This window comes from Leptonotus elevatus, chromosome 2 (assembly GCF_054856555.1).
Source record: "Leptonotus elevatus isolate MCC_2025b chromosome 2, RoL_Lele_1.0, whole genome shotgun sequence".
In the NCBI taxonomy this organism is placed as follows: Eukaryota; Metazoa; Chordata; class Actinopteri; order Syngnathiformes; family Syngnathidae; genus Leptonotus; species Leptonotus elevatus.
Genome location: NC_141240.1, coordinates 3,264,826 through 3,282,208, shown reverse-complemented (window position 1 = coordinate 3,282,208; position 17,383 = coordinate 3,264,826). Strand labels below are relative to the sequence as shown.

The 17,383-nt window shown below is 40.8% G+C and overlaps 1 protein-coding gene across 4 annotated transcripts in view; it reads left to right on the top strand.

The window, feature by feature from the left end:
* Positions 1–14,463, top strand: part of LOC147178172 (deoxyribonuclease-1-like) — a 37,865-nt gene extending 23,402 nt beyond the window's left edge. The window contains exons 6-10 of one of the 4 annotated variants that reach the window (XM_086068203.1): positions 1,915–2,012; positions 2,083–2,195; positions 12,240–12,397; positions 12,472–12,568; positions 13,803–14,463. In XM_086068203.1, the coding sequence (XP_085924329.1) occupies positions 1,915–2,012; positions 2,083–2,195; positions 12,240–12,397; positions 12,472–12,568; positions 13,803–13,928 (592 nt within the window). In that variant the 3' untranslated portion in view covers positions 13,929–14,463. The remainder of the gene's footprint in view (positions 1–1,914; positions 2,013–2,082; positions 2,196–12,239; positions 12,398–12,471; positions 12,569–13,802) is intronic. The other 3 variants (XM_086068201.1, XM_086068202.1, XM_086068200.1) reach the window with 3 other exon arrangements.
* The last annotated feature ends 2,920 nt before the right edge of the window (positions 14,464–17,383 follow it).

Sequence of the window (17,383 nt, the reverse complement as noted above, 5' to 3'; positions counted from 1 at the left end):
CCACCGGCCGGAGAGCAAACCCAGGAGCAGGAGCGCCCCCCGCCCCAACACGGCCCGCGCCCCCGGCCCAACGCAGCGGGACGGGGCACTGCAGGCCCACCAGGCACCCCATCGGCCCCCCGATGGGGTGCCAAATCACAATAACATATGTGGGAATGCTTTTTGGCACCCTTGTCTTTGGTTACTAACCACAGTGGTAGCTATGTGCAGAAGAGGCTTACGGGGAAGAGCACAGACCCCATGTTACGTTTGATCTTACTTCCGTCCCATGTGATGTTACCACAGATTTGTATATGGTGGACTCAAAATTGGCCTCTCGTGGTTGAAGCCAGAGGACAACCATTTTACGTTGCCACTGTTACTGACAATTTATGTTCAGTTTTTGCTGAAGATGCTGTTATCACCCACAGGTAAACAAGCTCCCCAGAGTAGAAGCACAAGTGGCTAAAGCCAAACTGTGGCAGGGTTTTTACTTTCTGGACTCGGATTTGCCACCTCTGCTTAAGTTATATATACTATTAGTGTATATTATTTAAAATATCTGCAATATTGCATTTGTTTGTACTATTTTGAGGCATAAAAATGTTTGGTTGTATTAATTTTGAGATTAACACAATGATGAAGGGATTGGGGGCCTATATCCTTTCACGATAACATGCACTGAGCTGTTCAATATAATGGGGTCATGCTCAGAGGCCTTCCCAATTAAGACTGGTGTGACACAGGGATGTGTCCTTGCTCCAACACTATTTGGCATTTTCTTCTCGCTGCTGTTGCATTATGCCTTTCAATAGCCCGAAGACGGTGTCTTTCTCCACAGCAGGAGCAATAAAAATCATTTTAATCTTGCACGCCTCCGAGCCAAGATGAAGGTGCAAAAAGTCCTCATTCGAGAGATGCTCTTTGCTGACAATGATGCCCTGTCATGGGCCAAGATATCAGCTCTGCCCCCTGCATCTCTATTTGTGATCACACACTTGAGGTAGCTGACAGATTTATGTATCTTGGCTCTAATATCTCCAAAAACCTATCGCTGGAAACTGAGTTAAATACACGGATTGGCAAAGCCTCAACAGCAATGGCCCGCCTTCCAAAGAGAACACCTTACTGACAATCAACACCAAGATGAAGTGTACTAAGCCTGTGTATTGAGCACCCTCATTTATGGTAGTGAAATATGGACCCTTTATTCCCATCAGGAACGCAGGCTGAGCGCCTTTCATCTACGCTGCCTTAGAAGGCTCCTCGGAATTACCTGGAGAAACCATATCAACGATAAAAACGTACTAGCCCAGGCAAGGATACCAAGTTTGCGTTTGCGCTGGTTGGGGCATGTATGTCCCATGGACGATGGTCGAATGCCAAAGTACATCCTATATGGTGAACTGGCCACGGGTCATCAACCAGTGGGACGGCCTGCCCTACGCAATAAAGACATGTGCAAGCGTGACCTGAAGGCAGGTGCCATTGATCCATCACATCTGGAAGCAGTGGCCTCAGATCGTGCTGCTTGGCAATCCATAGTAAAGGCAGGCATCATGCAAGCTATGGAGATGAGAGAGACCAAATTGGAAGAACAAAGAGCTTGGTAGACAAACCAGGCCGAAACTGGTATCCATAAGTACACAGGGAATTGACTTAATCTGCACCAAATGCAATAGAATTTGCCACTCATGCATTGGACTATATAGCCATAGCAGGAAATGCAAAAAAAAAAAAACACAGACTAAGCCGTCACAAACTCTATTGTCTTACGAGACAGAATAATGCCAAGGATGTATATTAATTAAGATAGCTAAAATAAATAGTAGCTTTAACCAGAGAGAAAATATCATGTTACTCACTTCACAAAAAATGTTAATGACTGCTTTTGCATTTTAACTCTTTAGTTTGATCCTGATGTTTTGTCGTCAGGACAGAGACAGTGCATGTAAAGGGTCAGCATCAGTATCAAGGCCAGAATCATTTTGTCCGAGCGCCGTTTGCTGTTTACGTCCACAGCAACACAACTGGTAAGCAAGCAACCCGTGAATCATTTTCATCGTGTTTTTGTTGTTTTACGAAAACCGCTTTTGTTGTCAGCTATCAAGAATTTTGTTCTGGTTGGGCTGCACGCTGACCCAAGCAGTGCCGTCCAAGAGATCGACCACCTGTATGATGTCTTCAAGCAAGTACTGAACAAATGGAACGACAAGGTGACATTGACGCTTCCTTGCTAACCACCTGACTACTGCTCAATTAACTAACAGATACATACAAGAGTGGCCGATATGGAAAAATGTACTGTTTATGTTTTCTCGTTTTATGTTTAAGTGACAGATGTGTATCAAATGAGAAATGCATCCATTAGTAGTGCTGCTATATAAAATGATCAAATGCAAACAGAAGAGGCAGTGACATTTTTCACAAAATGTATTCATCTAAATAAGAGGGATAAAAAAATGGTCAGACAGAAATTTATTAAAATTTATAAAAAAATGATGAGCTCTACTATGTAATATAATTGTGAGAACATTTATTGTGTAGATTTCAAAAGTCTAAATCAAAACTCAGGGGCTACAAACAAATAACCTTTAGTGATATTAAATGTATTCACTTTAGTATATCCATCCATTTTCTGACTCTCTTATCAAAATTAATAAACGTTTAATCCTCCTCCCGGCTGACATACATGACGCCGTAACAACAATCACATCACTTCCTGTTTACCGAAGTGTGTTGTATGAATTTGCTAAGTGTGTAACATTAGTTTCTCTCTCCAGATACTCATTCAATTGCCTGCTATTTTGCTGTTCAAAGTTGGGCACGCTTCACTTTAACGAGACTTTTGTGAAAAGTCTAATCGATCACCCAAGCACTTATTGCCACGTCCACGATAACATTAGTCAGTTAGCATAGGAGTTAGCACGGCTTCTCCATCTTTCTCGCCTGTTAATCACTCCTCGTAATCGCTTTGTGAGAATGTCGGTACTTACAACTTTTATATGCCGCCATGGAGGCATCCCAGCGAAGCTTTTGGGGCTGCCCCTGCCGGTCAATTTTTGGAAAAACTTTTGAAAAATAATTTTTTTAATGAGGCTAAAAATGCACATGTAATGTAGACACGCAAACTGCTATGCGAAACAGATTATTTCAAGCCTTGTGTTGGCCAAAAGGAGCGGAGTACCCAGCACTCTTTGAGGTGTCTTTTTTTTGTTCCTTTTAACAGTTATTAAAGTAGTAGGATTCGTTATTTGCATTTACCCACCTTGTTTTCTATTAATTTTCATTGACTATATGCGGTTCAAAGAATGGATGGATGGGTGGATGATAGTTGGCACCGTAAGCTTATAATGAATGACTACTATATATCATGAGTCACTGTTATGTGTTGTTCAGGCTGCCACCTAGGGACAGCTGTGTGAAATAGCATGTAAATGAATGCTTTTGTCTATCAAACAAGCGTTCTGTCACTTATTTTGTTTGCTGTAAGTGACAAATGCCGATAAACACGATAGGAAAAATGACACAATAAGAATTTGTTTTATCGTCATCACGGTATCGTCATATCGCCCAGCACTGATGCGCACATACAGCTCAAATCATGCCTCCTGCAAATTGAGGCCATGTCCCGCAAAATCAATGCTTTCTCTAATAAAAAAAACTTGGTCACGGTATCGCCCTCAACCCGAGGCAATCAAATAAATAAATAAGTTTGGACATCCCTGACAATTTTCAAGATTTTCCTTTTTAAATTTTTTGTTATTTGGGTCAGCAATTTCATGTCTGTTAAATATATCATATAGTAGATGAACAAGGTGATATTTGAAAAGTGAAATAAAGTTTATTGGATTTACCAAAAGTGTGCAATAATCATGTAAACAAATGTCGGCAGGTCATTAATTTGGGCACTCTGCTTTATTGATTTGAATACCTTTGGCATTAATTATCCATCCATCCATTATCTACCGCTTAATCGGGGGTCGGGTCGCGGGGGCAGCAGCTTTAGCAGGCAAGCCCAGACTTCCCTCCCCAAACAGCTTCTCCAGCAGGATCTCAAGGCGTTCCCAGGCCAGCCGAGAGACATAATCTCTCCAACGTGTCCTGGGTCGTCCCCGGGGCCTCCTGCCAGTGGGGCATGCCCGGAACACCTCTCCAGGGAGATGCCTGAGCCACCTCAACTGGCTCCTCTCGACCATGAGTCCCTCCCAGATTACTCAGCTTCTCACCCTATCTCTAAGGGAGAGCCCGGACACTCTGTGGAGGAAGCTCATTTCGGCTGCTTGTATCCGGGATCTTGTTCTTTCGGTCATGACCCACAGCTCGTAACCATAGGTAAGGGTAGGAACGAGAGAAAATTGAGAGCTTCGCCTTTTGGCTCAGCTCCTTCTTCACCTCAACAGACCGCATCACTGCAGACGCTGGACCAATCCGCCTGTCGATTATTGCTCCCTCCTGCCCTCACTCATGAACAAGACCCTTTTCTGACTGAGGACCATGATCTCGGATTTGGAGGTGCTGAACTTCATCCCAACCGCTTCAGAATCTGCTGCGAACCGCTCCAGTAAGAGTTTGAGATCACGGCTTGATGAAGCCAAAAGTACCACATCTGCAAAAAGCAGAGATGCAATGCTGAGGCCACCAAACCGGAACCCCTCAATGCCGCTGCTGCGCCTAGAAATTCTGTCCATAAAACTTATGAACAGAATCGTTGATAAAGGGCAGCCCTGGCGGAGTCCAACCCTCATTGGAAACAAATCCGACTTACTGCCGGCAATGCGGACCAAACTTTGACACCGGCCGTACAGGGACCAAACAGCCCGTATCTAGGAACTTGGTCCTCTATACTCCCGAAGCACTAGGCGAGGCCACCAAACCTCTATACTCCCGAAGCATCAGGCGAGGCCACCAAACCGGACCCCCTCAACGCTTTGGTTGCACAAAGAAATTCTGTCCATAAAAGTTATAAAGAGAATTGGTGACAAACGGCAACCTTGACGGAGTCCAACCCTCACTGGGAACGAATCCAACTTACTGCCGGCAATGTGGAACAGGGACCAAACAGCCCGTATCAAGAGGCTCGGTATTCGTACTCCCGAAGCAAGGAAGGAAAAGCCTTGGCAAGCTGTGCTGAAAGTATCAAGCAGATCGAGTTAGTATAATGACTATTTTTGGGCACGAGATGGCAGCGATGACTCTCTTTGGACAAGATCGGGTAGGAGTCAGTAGATGACTTGAGGCGGAGCTAGAGTATTGAGGGGAAAATGGCTGAGGAAGCGAAAATGGCGACCGGTTGCAAGCAGCTCACGCTTGAGCATTTTTTTCAAAGACGAAAAGCATCGACCAATGCTAAAGAGCACATTGATGATGATGATGGTGACTCAGAGGTTGACGCCGAAGTTGGAAGCGTTGACGCGGCGGCTTCGATCACGTAGTAAAGCCTCACCGGCTAGCGATGCTAACGGCGGAAAACAGTGGTGCACAACCGAGCACTTCTGTACAGGCGGACGTTCAATCGGACGATGGAGAGTACCCAGAGTACAATGCATATTCATCGGAGGAGTGGGTACAGTCTGATCACGGAGAAGACACTGGTTCTGGACTACGATGCCACCATGAATGGAGTGGATAAGATGGATCAGAACATCTCTTACCACTCGGTGTAGGAACTGAAGGACATGAGGAAGCCAGACGTAACACCAGGTACCCGTATCATGATCCTGAGAGTAGACTTGATGACAACATGGCCAAACACACACTGCAGTATATACCTGCTATTCCCCGGAAAAAAAGGCCGGTAAGAAAGTGTTGTAGGGTCTGCACGCGAAGGGGCAATCGTAGTGAAACTAATCTGTGGTGCAAATCCTGCTGCGTCCCCTTGCACGCAGGGGAGTTTTACACAATATACCTCAGAAAAAGAAAAACTATGTAGTTGAAACATCCACACAATTGTAAATAGTACCACAGTTGCACACATTTGTAAATAGTTTCCCAAATTGTTTTGGCAAATTGTTACACTGTTGAATGTAAATAAACGTATTTTGCTATCAAAAAACACTTTTTCATTGTTGGTGGTAGTGTTTTACAGAGGTAAAGCACTGTTTAGATGTTTATGGCATCATTCACGGGGGAAAAAAAAAGGTGTCAAATTCACTAGAGTGCATGAAATAATATCGTTTCACAAAAAGCTTGATTTCTCCGTATTTTGGTCCAAAACAGAGCATTTGGGTGAAACTAACCTATTTTCTATTGTTGATTACTGAAAAACGGAATAGGGTAGAAATTAACTTTCCTGATGAAAGATGAGAGTTCAATCTTTCATTTGGTAGTATCTGTGTTTCCATAGTCCAAACACAAAATTTTCTGTGGACCTTGAAAGATCAGTCAAAATGCTTAAATCAGCTGGCACCCACATATCCTCTTTTCTGAAAATGCTTGGCAGTCAAAGAGTTAAATTCACTTAGAAATGATGTAAATGTGTCATGATGAATCTGCCATTTGGAATGAAAGGGGAAAATTATGATACCAAATCAGGAATTAGCATGCTAAGCCAATTATGCTAAGCGAACGTAACGTCAGCAGAAGGAACTGACCAAGGTCCACTAGCTAATTAGCATTTTTGGACCACTTAGCATTAGCATGCTAAGCTAATAATGCTAAGCTAACATATGATGTCAGCAGAAAGTCCTGAGTAGCTTGCTCATGGCGTGAATTGGTGGAATATATTGAAGTTGGAACGAAGTGAATCGGATGAAAAATGTGAAAGTAGATGTGAAATGTAGAATCTCCCATTAAGAATTAATGGGGGATAATAGGGTACAAAATCGGGAATTATGGGTAAGGCGTGAATTTTGGAACTGAAAAAGATGGAGCTCATGGCGAAAATTGGTGGAATATATTGAAGTTGGAACAAAGTGAATCGGATGAAAAATGTGGAAGTAAATGTGAAATGTAGTATCTCCTATTAAGAATGAATGGGGGAAAATAGGGTACAAAATGGGGAATTGTGGGTAAGGTGTGAATATTTGGAATAAACAAAAAAGACCCAAGCATGTCATGAATATTTGGAATACATTAAAATTTGAATGACAAGAATCGGATGAATTATGTGGAAGTAGTTAGGTGTCAAAAAAGTGGGAGGAATAAGTTGAGTAATAATAAAAAACTAGAAAAATTTCCGCGGAAATTTTGAATGGGCCTGCTGACTCGCGTGGAAACACGCAATAAAAATAAAATTTAAACCATTGAAATCGCTCAAGAAATGTGGAAGTTAACCATAATCTACTAAAAGTATTACTGGCCCTTTAAGAAACATGCACATTCACGCACACACATTTGATTTTAACTAACATTTCAATGAGCTGAACAGTTTAAAATTTAAACCATTGAAATCGCTCAAGAAATGTAAAAGTTAACCATAATCAACAGTATCTCACTGCCCCTTTAAGAAACATGCACATTCACGCACCAACAGACGTCACGCACCCACATTCCATTGATTTTGTATAGGATTACGCTCACCTCAAACAAAAGCCTCTCACGACTTAACAGTTGAAGATGCAGATTCCAGAAACGGCTCGTTAGAACGGCAAGGGTTTGGGGAACGCGAGCATGTTCTCAGTTTTTTAATCGGATGAAAAATGACCAAATGAGAGCAGGTTGAAAACTTATGATTGATCGAAAATGAAGAGGGAAAAACGGCGAAAATAACATTGAAAAGAGATCGAAATAGTGCGACTTCTCCTCGCTTAAAGGGAAAATAAAGGTACTAAATGACACCTTAGCCAAATAAAACTTAGTTTTTCAGAAAGCAGAGGCTTGTGGTTACAAAATGTGCGAATTTGATGTCTAGTGAGCAAAGATTGTGGCCATGGTGACGAGTTGAAGTGAAACTTGAAAACATTTTTTTCCCTCTACACTCTTTCTTAATTGGTCCGCTCTAGCTCATGCAATACACACACATGGGATAAAGGATATTTCACTCACTGTCTTTGAACCCGCACAGGGGGGAGAGCTTTCATTCCTTAAATTTTTTTTGACACTGAGCTAAAGATGACAAAAATTCCAACAAAATGAGCTAATTTTTACATCGGTCGGTTAACGTATGCGCGCAGCGTGTCTTGGAAAAAGGTGCTTGATGTGATGTGATCATTTTCGGTTTCCCATTCATTCCTATGGGACTTTTATTGGCAGTTTTTTGGGAATAGCGTCGCCATGGTAACTGGGAATTCTTTTAAAAATAATAGCGCAGCGAGTCAGATCGAGCCGCATCGTTTGATACCTCATTTGTCCCGGTGCGATCTACGGTTCGGGCCGCATTTTTGCGGAAAAATCCGTGGAATAATAAAAAAGAAAGCTTAGCAGGCCCATAACTAGAAAAATTCCCGCGGAAATTTTGAATGGGCCTGCTAACTCGCGTGGAAACACGCAATAAAAATAACATTTAAACCATTGAAATCGCTCAAGAAATGTAAAAGTTAACCATAATCTACTAAAAGTATTACTACCCCTTTAAGAAACATGCACATTCACGCACACACATTTGATTTTAACTAACATTTCAATGAGCTGAACAGTTTAAAATTTCAACCATTGAAAACGCTCAAGAAATGTGCAAGTTAACCATAATCAAGATCAAATAAAGTATCTTACTGTCCCTTTAAGAAATATGCACATTCACGCACACACATTTGATTTTAACCAACATTTCAATGAGCTGAACAGTTTAAAATTTCAACCATTGAAATCGCTCAAGAAATGTAAAAGTTAACCATAATCAACACTATGTTACTGCCCCTTTAACTCTTTGACTGCCAGACGTTTTCAGAAAAGGGATGCCGTCTGTGCCAGCCGATTTAAGCATTTTGACTGATCTTTCAAGGTCCACAGAAAATGTTCTGTTTGGACTATGGAAACACACGTACTACCAAATGAAAGATTGGACTTTCATCTTTCATCAGAAAATCAAGCTTTTAGTGAAACGATATTATTTCATGCATTCTAGTGAATTTGACACTTCTTTTTGTCCATGAATGATGCCACAAACACCTAAATAGTGCTTTACTTCTATAAAACACTACCACCAAGAATGAAAAAGTGTTTTTTGATAGCAAAATACGTTTATTTACATTCAACAGTGTAACAATTTGACAACAATTTGGCAAACTATTTACAAATGTGTGCAACTGTGGTGCTATTTACAAATATGTGGATGTTTCAACGACAGTTTTTATTTTTGTAACACTCTCCTGCGTGCAAGAAGACGCAACAGCATTTGCACAACAGATTGCCTCTTCGCGTGCTCCACTTTCTTGCAGGCCGTTTTTTCCGGGGAATAGCAAGTATATACTGCAGTGTGTGTTGCCATCAAGTCTAATATCAGGATCATGCTACGGTTTCGTTACGTCTCGCTTCCTCGTGTCCTTCAGTTGCTACACCGGGTTATAAGAGATGTTTTGATCCATTTTATCCACTCCATTCATGGTGGCATCGTAGTCCAGAAACAGTGTCTTCTCCGTGATCAGACTGTACCCGCTCCTCCGATGAATATGCATTGGACTCGGGGTACTCTTCATTGTCCGATCGAATGTCCGCTTGTGCAGCTCCGGCGTTAGCAGCGCTAGCCGCGCTTAGCCGGTGAGGCTACAGTTCATAACAGTCGCGTCAAGGCTTCCAACTTTGGCGTCAAGCTCGGAGTCATCATCATCATCATCATCAATCTGCATTGGTCGATGCCAACTCTCCATCGCCCGATCGAATGTCCGATTGTGTAGAAGTACCCGGTCGGCTATTGTGCGCGTTTTGCGGCCTTAGCAGCGCTAGCCGCGCTTAGCCGGTGAGGCTTACTACGTGATCATAATAGTCGCGTCAAGGCTTCCAACTTTGGCGTCAAGCTCGGAGTCATCATCATCGTCGACATCAATGCGCTTTTTAGTATTGATTGATGCTTTCCGTCTTTGAAAAAAATGCTCAAGCGTGAGCTGCTTGCAACCGGTTGCTTGGTCAAGCCATTGTGGCTTGGATCAGCCATTGTCTCCTCAACACTCTAGCTCCGCCTCACGTCTTCTACTGACGCCCACGGTGGGCGGCCCATCCAACCTTGTGCAAAGAGAGTCATCGCTGCCCTCTAGGGGCCAAAACGAGTCTTTTACTAATCAGATCTGCCTGATACTTTCAGCGCAGCTGCCCAAGGCTTTCCTGCACCCGTTTTCAAAAAAAACAAAAAAAACATAGGGGACTTGCTATTCGTCTTTTAACGTCCTCGGCGCCCTTCCCTAGGTTTATGCTAAACGTTTTATAACGTTTATGGCAGTCAAAGAGTTAAGAAACATGCACATTCACGCACACACATTTGATTTTAAGTAACATTTCAATGAGCTGAACAGTTTAAAATTTAAACCATTGAAATCGGTCAAGAAATGTGGAATCTACCATAGTCAACATCAACTAAAAGTATCTTCCTGCCCCTTTACACTGCACATTCACGCTCACACATTTGATTTTAAGTTGTTAGAAGACGTCACGCACCAACATTCCATTGATTTGTATAGGATTACGCTCACCTCAAACAAAAGCCTCTCGCGACTTAACGGTTGAAAATGCAGATTCCAGAAATGGCTCGTTAGAACGGCAAGGGTTTGGGGAACGCGAGCATGTTCTCAGTTTTTTAATCGGATGAAAAATGACCAAATGAGAGCAGGTTGAAAACTTATGATTGATCGAAAATGAAGAGGGAAAAAACGGCGAAATTAACATGGAGGAGATAGGCGCTCAAGTCCGACTTCTCCACGCTTAAAGTGAAAATAAAGGTACTAAATGACACCTTAGCCAAATAAAACTTAGTTTTTCAGAAAGCAGAGGCTTGTGGCTACGAAATGTGCGAATTTGATGTCTAGTGAGCAAAGATTGTGGCCATGGTGACGAGTTGAAGTGAAACTTTTGGAAATATATTTTTTGGTTCCCGTCACTGAAGCCTTAATTAGTCACACTCTAAATAGGCGACTTTCACCCCTTCGCTCACTGTCTTTGAACCCGCACAGGGGGGAGAGCTTTCATTCCTTAATTTTTTTTTGGACACTGAGCTAAAGATGGGAAAAATTCCCACAAAATGAGCTAAAATTCATATCGGTCGGTTAACGTATGCGCGCGCAGCGTGTCTTTGAAAAAGGTGCTTGATGTGTGATTTTGTCTTTCCTTTTCCCATTCATTCCTATGGGACTTATTTTGGGAGTTTTTTGGGAATAGCGTCGCCATGGTAACTGGGAATTCTTAGAAAAATAATGCCGCACCGAGTCAGATCGAGCCGCATCGTTTGATACCTCATTTGTCCCGGTGCGATCTACGGTACGGGCCGCGTTTTAGCAGAAAAAAACGCGGAAGATTAAAAAATAATAATACTAGAAAAATTCCCGCGGAAATTTTGAATGGGCCTGCTAACTCTTGCAACTCTTTTCAATGAGCTGAACAGTTTAAAATTTCAACCATTGAAATCGCTCAAGAAATGTGCAAGTTAACCATAATCAAGATCAAATAAAGTATCTTACTGTCCCTTTAAGAAATATGCACATTCACGCACACACATTTGATTTTAACCAACATTTCAATGAGCTGAACAGTTTAAAATTTCAACCATTGAAATCGCTCAAGAAATGTGCAAGTTAACCATAATCAAGATCAAATAAAGTATCTTATTGTCCCTTTAAGAAATATGCACATTCACGCACACACATTTGATTTTAACCAACATTTCAATGAGCTGAACAGTTTAAAATTTCAACCATTGAAATCGCTCAAGAAATGTAAAAGTTAACCATAATCAAGATCAAATAAAGTATCTTACTGTCCCTTTAAGAAATATGCACATTCACGCACACACAATTGATTTTAACCAACATTTCAATGAGCTGGTATTGACCTTGCCATTCAAGTACTTTATGCAGCAGGTACCCATCGTGTGTGTGTGTGCGTGTGTGCCTTTGTCTTTGCTACATTGTGGGGCCTATACACACGTCTTTTTCCAGGTTTAACTATCATTGTGGGGACCGACTTGAAATTGTGGGGACATTTTGTTAGTCCCCACAAGTTCAGACTTTTTTTTTGAGGGTCAAGACTTGGTTTTAGAGTTTAGGTTTGAATTGGGTTATGGATAAGGTTAGGGTAAGGAATGGGGGTAGGCAATCATTTTTGATGGTTAGGGGCTAGGAAATGCATCATGTCAATGAGGTGTCCCCACGATGATACAAAGACGTGTGTGTGTGTAGAATGTGATGTTCTTAGGAAATTTCCACGCTGGCTGCGCTTACATGACACGCCGCGACAAAAAGAACATCCGACTGTTTACCAACACCAGCTTCTTGTGGCTCATTGGAGACAAAATGGACACCACCATCACGGACGAGACAAGCTGTGCATATGATCGGTAGGCGTGTACGTGCGAACTTGTGCGTGCGTGTTGAGGGTGTTTGACCTATGGCGTTGCATCTTGTACCGCAGGATCGTCGTGTATGGGAAGTCTTTCCTGAAAGCCATAATGCCGTTCTCCGCCAATGTCTTCAACTTCCCTCAGGAGTTCAAACTGACCAGGAAAACAGTAATGCACCCTTCTGTTAATGTCATGCGTCCTTGTCTAATGTTTGCATTAGGGGTGTCAGGCGATTACATATTTTAACCGTAATTAATTGCATGACTTCAGTAGTTAACTCACAATTAATCACAAATTTTATATCTGTTCTAAATGTACAATCAAACATTTTTTTCTAAGTTTTCATACTCTTGTTAACATAAAAATGGGGAAAATGTTAAACTAATAGAAATATGGCTGCATTTTTTAGTCAATGATAGTCATTTCATGATAATTCATAAAATTGAGTTAAAATTAAAACGATGTACTGTACTGTAAAAAAACGAGTGTGATATTGATTTGTGTTGAGGTAATTTTTCTGCCACTAGATGGCATAATTGCATTTCTTAGATGGTGACAGCTCAGTGCAATTTTTCTTTTCATATTAAGAGCTAATCTTTAACATGAAGTAACTTTTTTGTTTTATTGTAAAATACAACTTGACCCCAGTCTGCACAAATATATGCATTATTATTACATTTATTACTGCTAAATTTTTACCTGGACGTGTCTGCTGAGACTGGAATGGGCTCTTTGCACAAATTGACTACTTCCTGAACTCAGTACCACTGCTTCATTTCCAGTCTTTCATGATTGGACAAACTGATTATTCCAGGTGTGCCTTACCTCAGTAACCACGACGACATTGGCCAGACACACCTGGATTAATCAGTTTGTCCAATCATGAAAGACAGGAAATGAAGGAGTGGTATTGAGTTCAGGAAGTAGTGGATTTGTGCAAAGAGCCCATTCCCCCAGTACAGGTTTTCCAAGTAAGGGGCGGTCATTAATCACGCGTTTAAAACAAATGGTGGTGTTAAAGGAACTTTAAATTAACTCAAATTGAATGCACTAATTTTGACACCCCTAGTTTACGTATTTATTGACACCATTCTTCGCATTCACTCGGCATACTATTAAGGAAAGTTAACCTCTGTATAATAAAACCCAATAAATCTATTCTCCTTTTGAAGATGTCTATCACATTACAGAGATGTGCCAGCAAACAGTTTGGTCATGTCTACGCTCTCATTTTTCATTATGTATTTATTGAAATGCATTTACTGTAATAAATGCTGCTGATATCATGCTACATTACCTTACCACCCTTCTGTGGTGTCAACACACAAGAAGCAAAGAAAAAGCAAAAGTCACTTGATTTTGGTGTAGTTGCTTACTGAATCTCTGGTCTTTTGTCTTCCAGGCTCTGCAGGTGAGCGACCACTTTCCCGTGGAGGTGAAGCTCAAGAGCTCTGCCCTGCTCCTTCAGGCCACGCCGCTCCTGCTTCTGCTTACCATCACCCTCCGCTGCTTCCTGTTGTCTCTGTGAATTCCCCTTCCTTTCATTTGATTGGCGACCTCATGGGGGAGTCTTGTATCACGAGACCACTAGCGCAAAGCGTGCGCTCAATCGCACCTTCCTCTTACCGGAATTGCGCTTGGTCTATTTTGCACAAATCATGAGAAAAATTCACCAAAGATGTCACTAAAACCTCAAAAAGTCATTTTAATTATTTACTTTGTGTGTGGTTTAATGATTTTTGAAAGCACATTTGCTTTGTTGACTTTTTAATGTTTTGTAAAATAAAATATGAGAATATTAAAAAAAATACAAAGTGTTTTTTGGGGCGGTGGGGGGCTGCTATAACTGAGTAGTACTTCTACAGTAATACATTTTGTCTGAAATAATCCATTCGAGTTGCTTATTAGACCATAAAACTATTTTGCATTAAATGAACAAATTTTCTATTTCAGGATTTAAATAAACTATACTGTACGCTGGGACGTCAGTCACTATCTTTTATGAAGAGTGGAGACTCAGTCCCCAAGACATAATTGGCAGATAATTTAAATGAGTAATACTTTTTCAACCGTTGAAAAAAAAAAAAGGCTTAATTTTAAATTTGATTAAATATTAAAGTAACATTTAGGTCAGGGGTGCTCAAGTTCGGTCCTCAAGAGCCCCTACCCAGCATGTTTTACATGTTTCACTCCTGCAGCACAGCTGAATCTAATGATCAGCTAATCAGCAAGCTTTGCAGAAGCCTGATAACGATCCTGATCATGAATCAGGTGTGTTAGTGGAGAGAAACATGGAAAACAGACTGGATAGGGGCTCTCGAGGACCGAACTTGAGCACCCCTGATTTAGGTAGTCTTGTAAATTCTTGGGTCAGACTGATTTGGCTCAAATATCTCCACTCCAGCGGATTTTTTTTTTAATGTGTTGGTACGTTGGTGCGTGTCTGTCTACAGGGTGAAAAATAACTCTCTGTTTCAAGCCTCTCGATTATAGAAGAGAATATGTCATTGTAACATGTACAACAAAATGTGCCAAACCAGTCAGTGCAAAAACATTCAAGTCATATAAAACTATAAACTGCATTTAAAAATAAATGTACTGGTATACATACGTGTGTATACAGTATCGACATACATACACACATAACTGAAATAAACACAATGCCAAACAACCAGACATACAGCTAATCATTCCCTCTTTCCCTAAGAAGACAGTGTTACATTTCAGATTTGTTTTAGTGCAGTTATTACCATGGGATAGAAGCTGTGTCTGAATCTTTTTGTCCTATAGTTCTAAGTGATCTGTACCGTTGCCTGACGGCAGCAGCTCAATCAGAGAGTGACCAGGGTGGGAGGTGTCCTTTAGAATGTTTTTGATAAAAAAATGTTGGGGAACAGCAGAAGCTGTGCACGTCTACCAGAGAAGAGAGAGATTTGTTTTGTGCCAAAGACAATTGGTTTGCAGTATAATTTTCATACCATTAGTACATTATCGAGTCCTGACTTAATACCCATCAATGCATTAACAAGCCTCTAATTAAGCCTGTACATATTTTTTGCTCTAATGAACTCATAACGTTACATTGTGTAGATGTTAGAAAACGATTGGTCTATTATATTTTATAGTCTATTTTTATTTAAGATATATTTTAACTGTGAACCTTGCAGAGCTTTCATTTATAAAAATGGTACTCCTGTTGTTAAGCAGTATTTATGTTTACATTTTATTATTTGAACAACTAAGCATTTTTCATGAACCAGGTGAAGACATCTGTTTATTATTTATTCATTTGATTTGGACACTTTTCACTGAAATATCCGGTTTCAATAACACTATTTGTGACATGTCATATTTGGCTATGACAGAAAATTTGCTTGGGAAGGAGGGGGGTATCGGCATACATATGGTATATCGATCCTAATAGGACTTTTGGTCCATATCGCCCAGCCCTAGTGTTGAGTTTGATTTCTTTGGTTTCCTGCATTCCCTGAAGGCATGGTCACTGGTGAGTGTCCAACCATTTTTGTTCAGCTGTCACTCATGATCCCACGCCTTGCTCAGTTGATCCCACGCCCCGCTCAGTTGATCCCACAACCCCCACTTAACATTCGGATCAAAAGTCTGAAACTCAAAAAAACTGATTTCAAACTGGGGGGAAAAAGATTTAAGAGAGAGAGAGAGAAACTTAAACGTGGCTGTTGTACGGCAAAATCTGGCATAATCAATCGCTCAAAGACCAAAATTGGCGCTCAGTACTGTCTAAAACAGGTTTTCAAATGGAATTTTGTCGCTGGCATCAATTCGTATGCTGCCAATCACAAGAATATGGTGTATATAAGTGTTGAGTTAAGAGTTCTTTTAATTCCTACGTTCCCTGAAGGCACTGTCACTGGGGGGGTTCCAAAGCACTTTTGCGCAGCTGTCACTCATGATTCCACGCCTCGCTCAGCTGACATCACGCCCCCACGTAACATTTGGATCAAAAGTCTGAATCTGGGAAAAAAAAATCTAAAAGTGAAAAAATAAGTTCTGAATCTGAAAAGAAAAAACATGCAACTGAAAAAAATAAGACCTCAAATGTCAAAATATACATGGAAGCAAAAAGTGAAAATAAATAATTTATTCAAAGGAATGACCGAAGTGAATCAAAATTAATTTTGACCCGAAAAAACGTTTCACACGCTTATTTATTTTTTTTAATACCTTTTTATATCTTGTGAAATTCATGATCAACACAAAAAAATTCAGTTTCAAGTTTTATTTTTTCAAGTACAAAACTTTTTACCCTAGTTTAACTCCATATAAAAACATCGCACCTTTACACCCGGTATTGGAGTGTTATTTTGCCTCCTTGTCAGTAGGACGTGCTGTTGCTGTATAGCTTCAAAAGTTATTCACTAAAAGAAGTGCCTGGACCTCACAGCAAAGATCTTCTATGTTTACAAAGAGGACATTGATGTTGCTTTATGTAATTTCTTGTGTGCAATGGTTGGTTCTGTGGTGGCGTGTGGGCTTCATCCTTCCTAGGCTCTATTCATAGATTGAATATTTTTCAAATTACTTCGCATTTAGAGTGTTTATCTTGAGTAGAGATGAGCATATAATAAAATAAACGTAATGTACTATATGATACTGCTAATCTAAGAATGTAATAATATAATATACCTATAGATAGTTTCCAATTATGTGATCGGTATTCGTCTGCTATGCTGAAGGTGGAGATCTGGAGGATAAACTCGGCTTGAAAGAGAAAGACTAGTAGACCAACCTAAGTTCGTTTTTGGTTTATATTTTCTGTATACAGTAACCATGATCATCCTGATATGTGATAAAAGATTTGCTAAGAAATTGATAGAGTATAGAGAAATATTGGATGCAGGGTCAACACGATGACAAAGTGGCTGTCATAAACAACAAAATTCCCTCCATAATTGAAACACAGCTTAACGCCTAACTGTATAAAGGACACACAGAAATAGATGG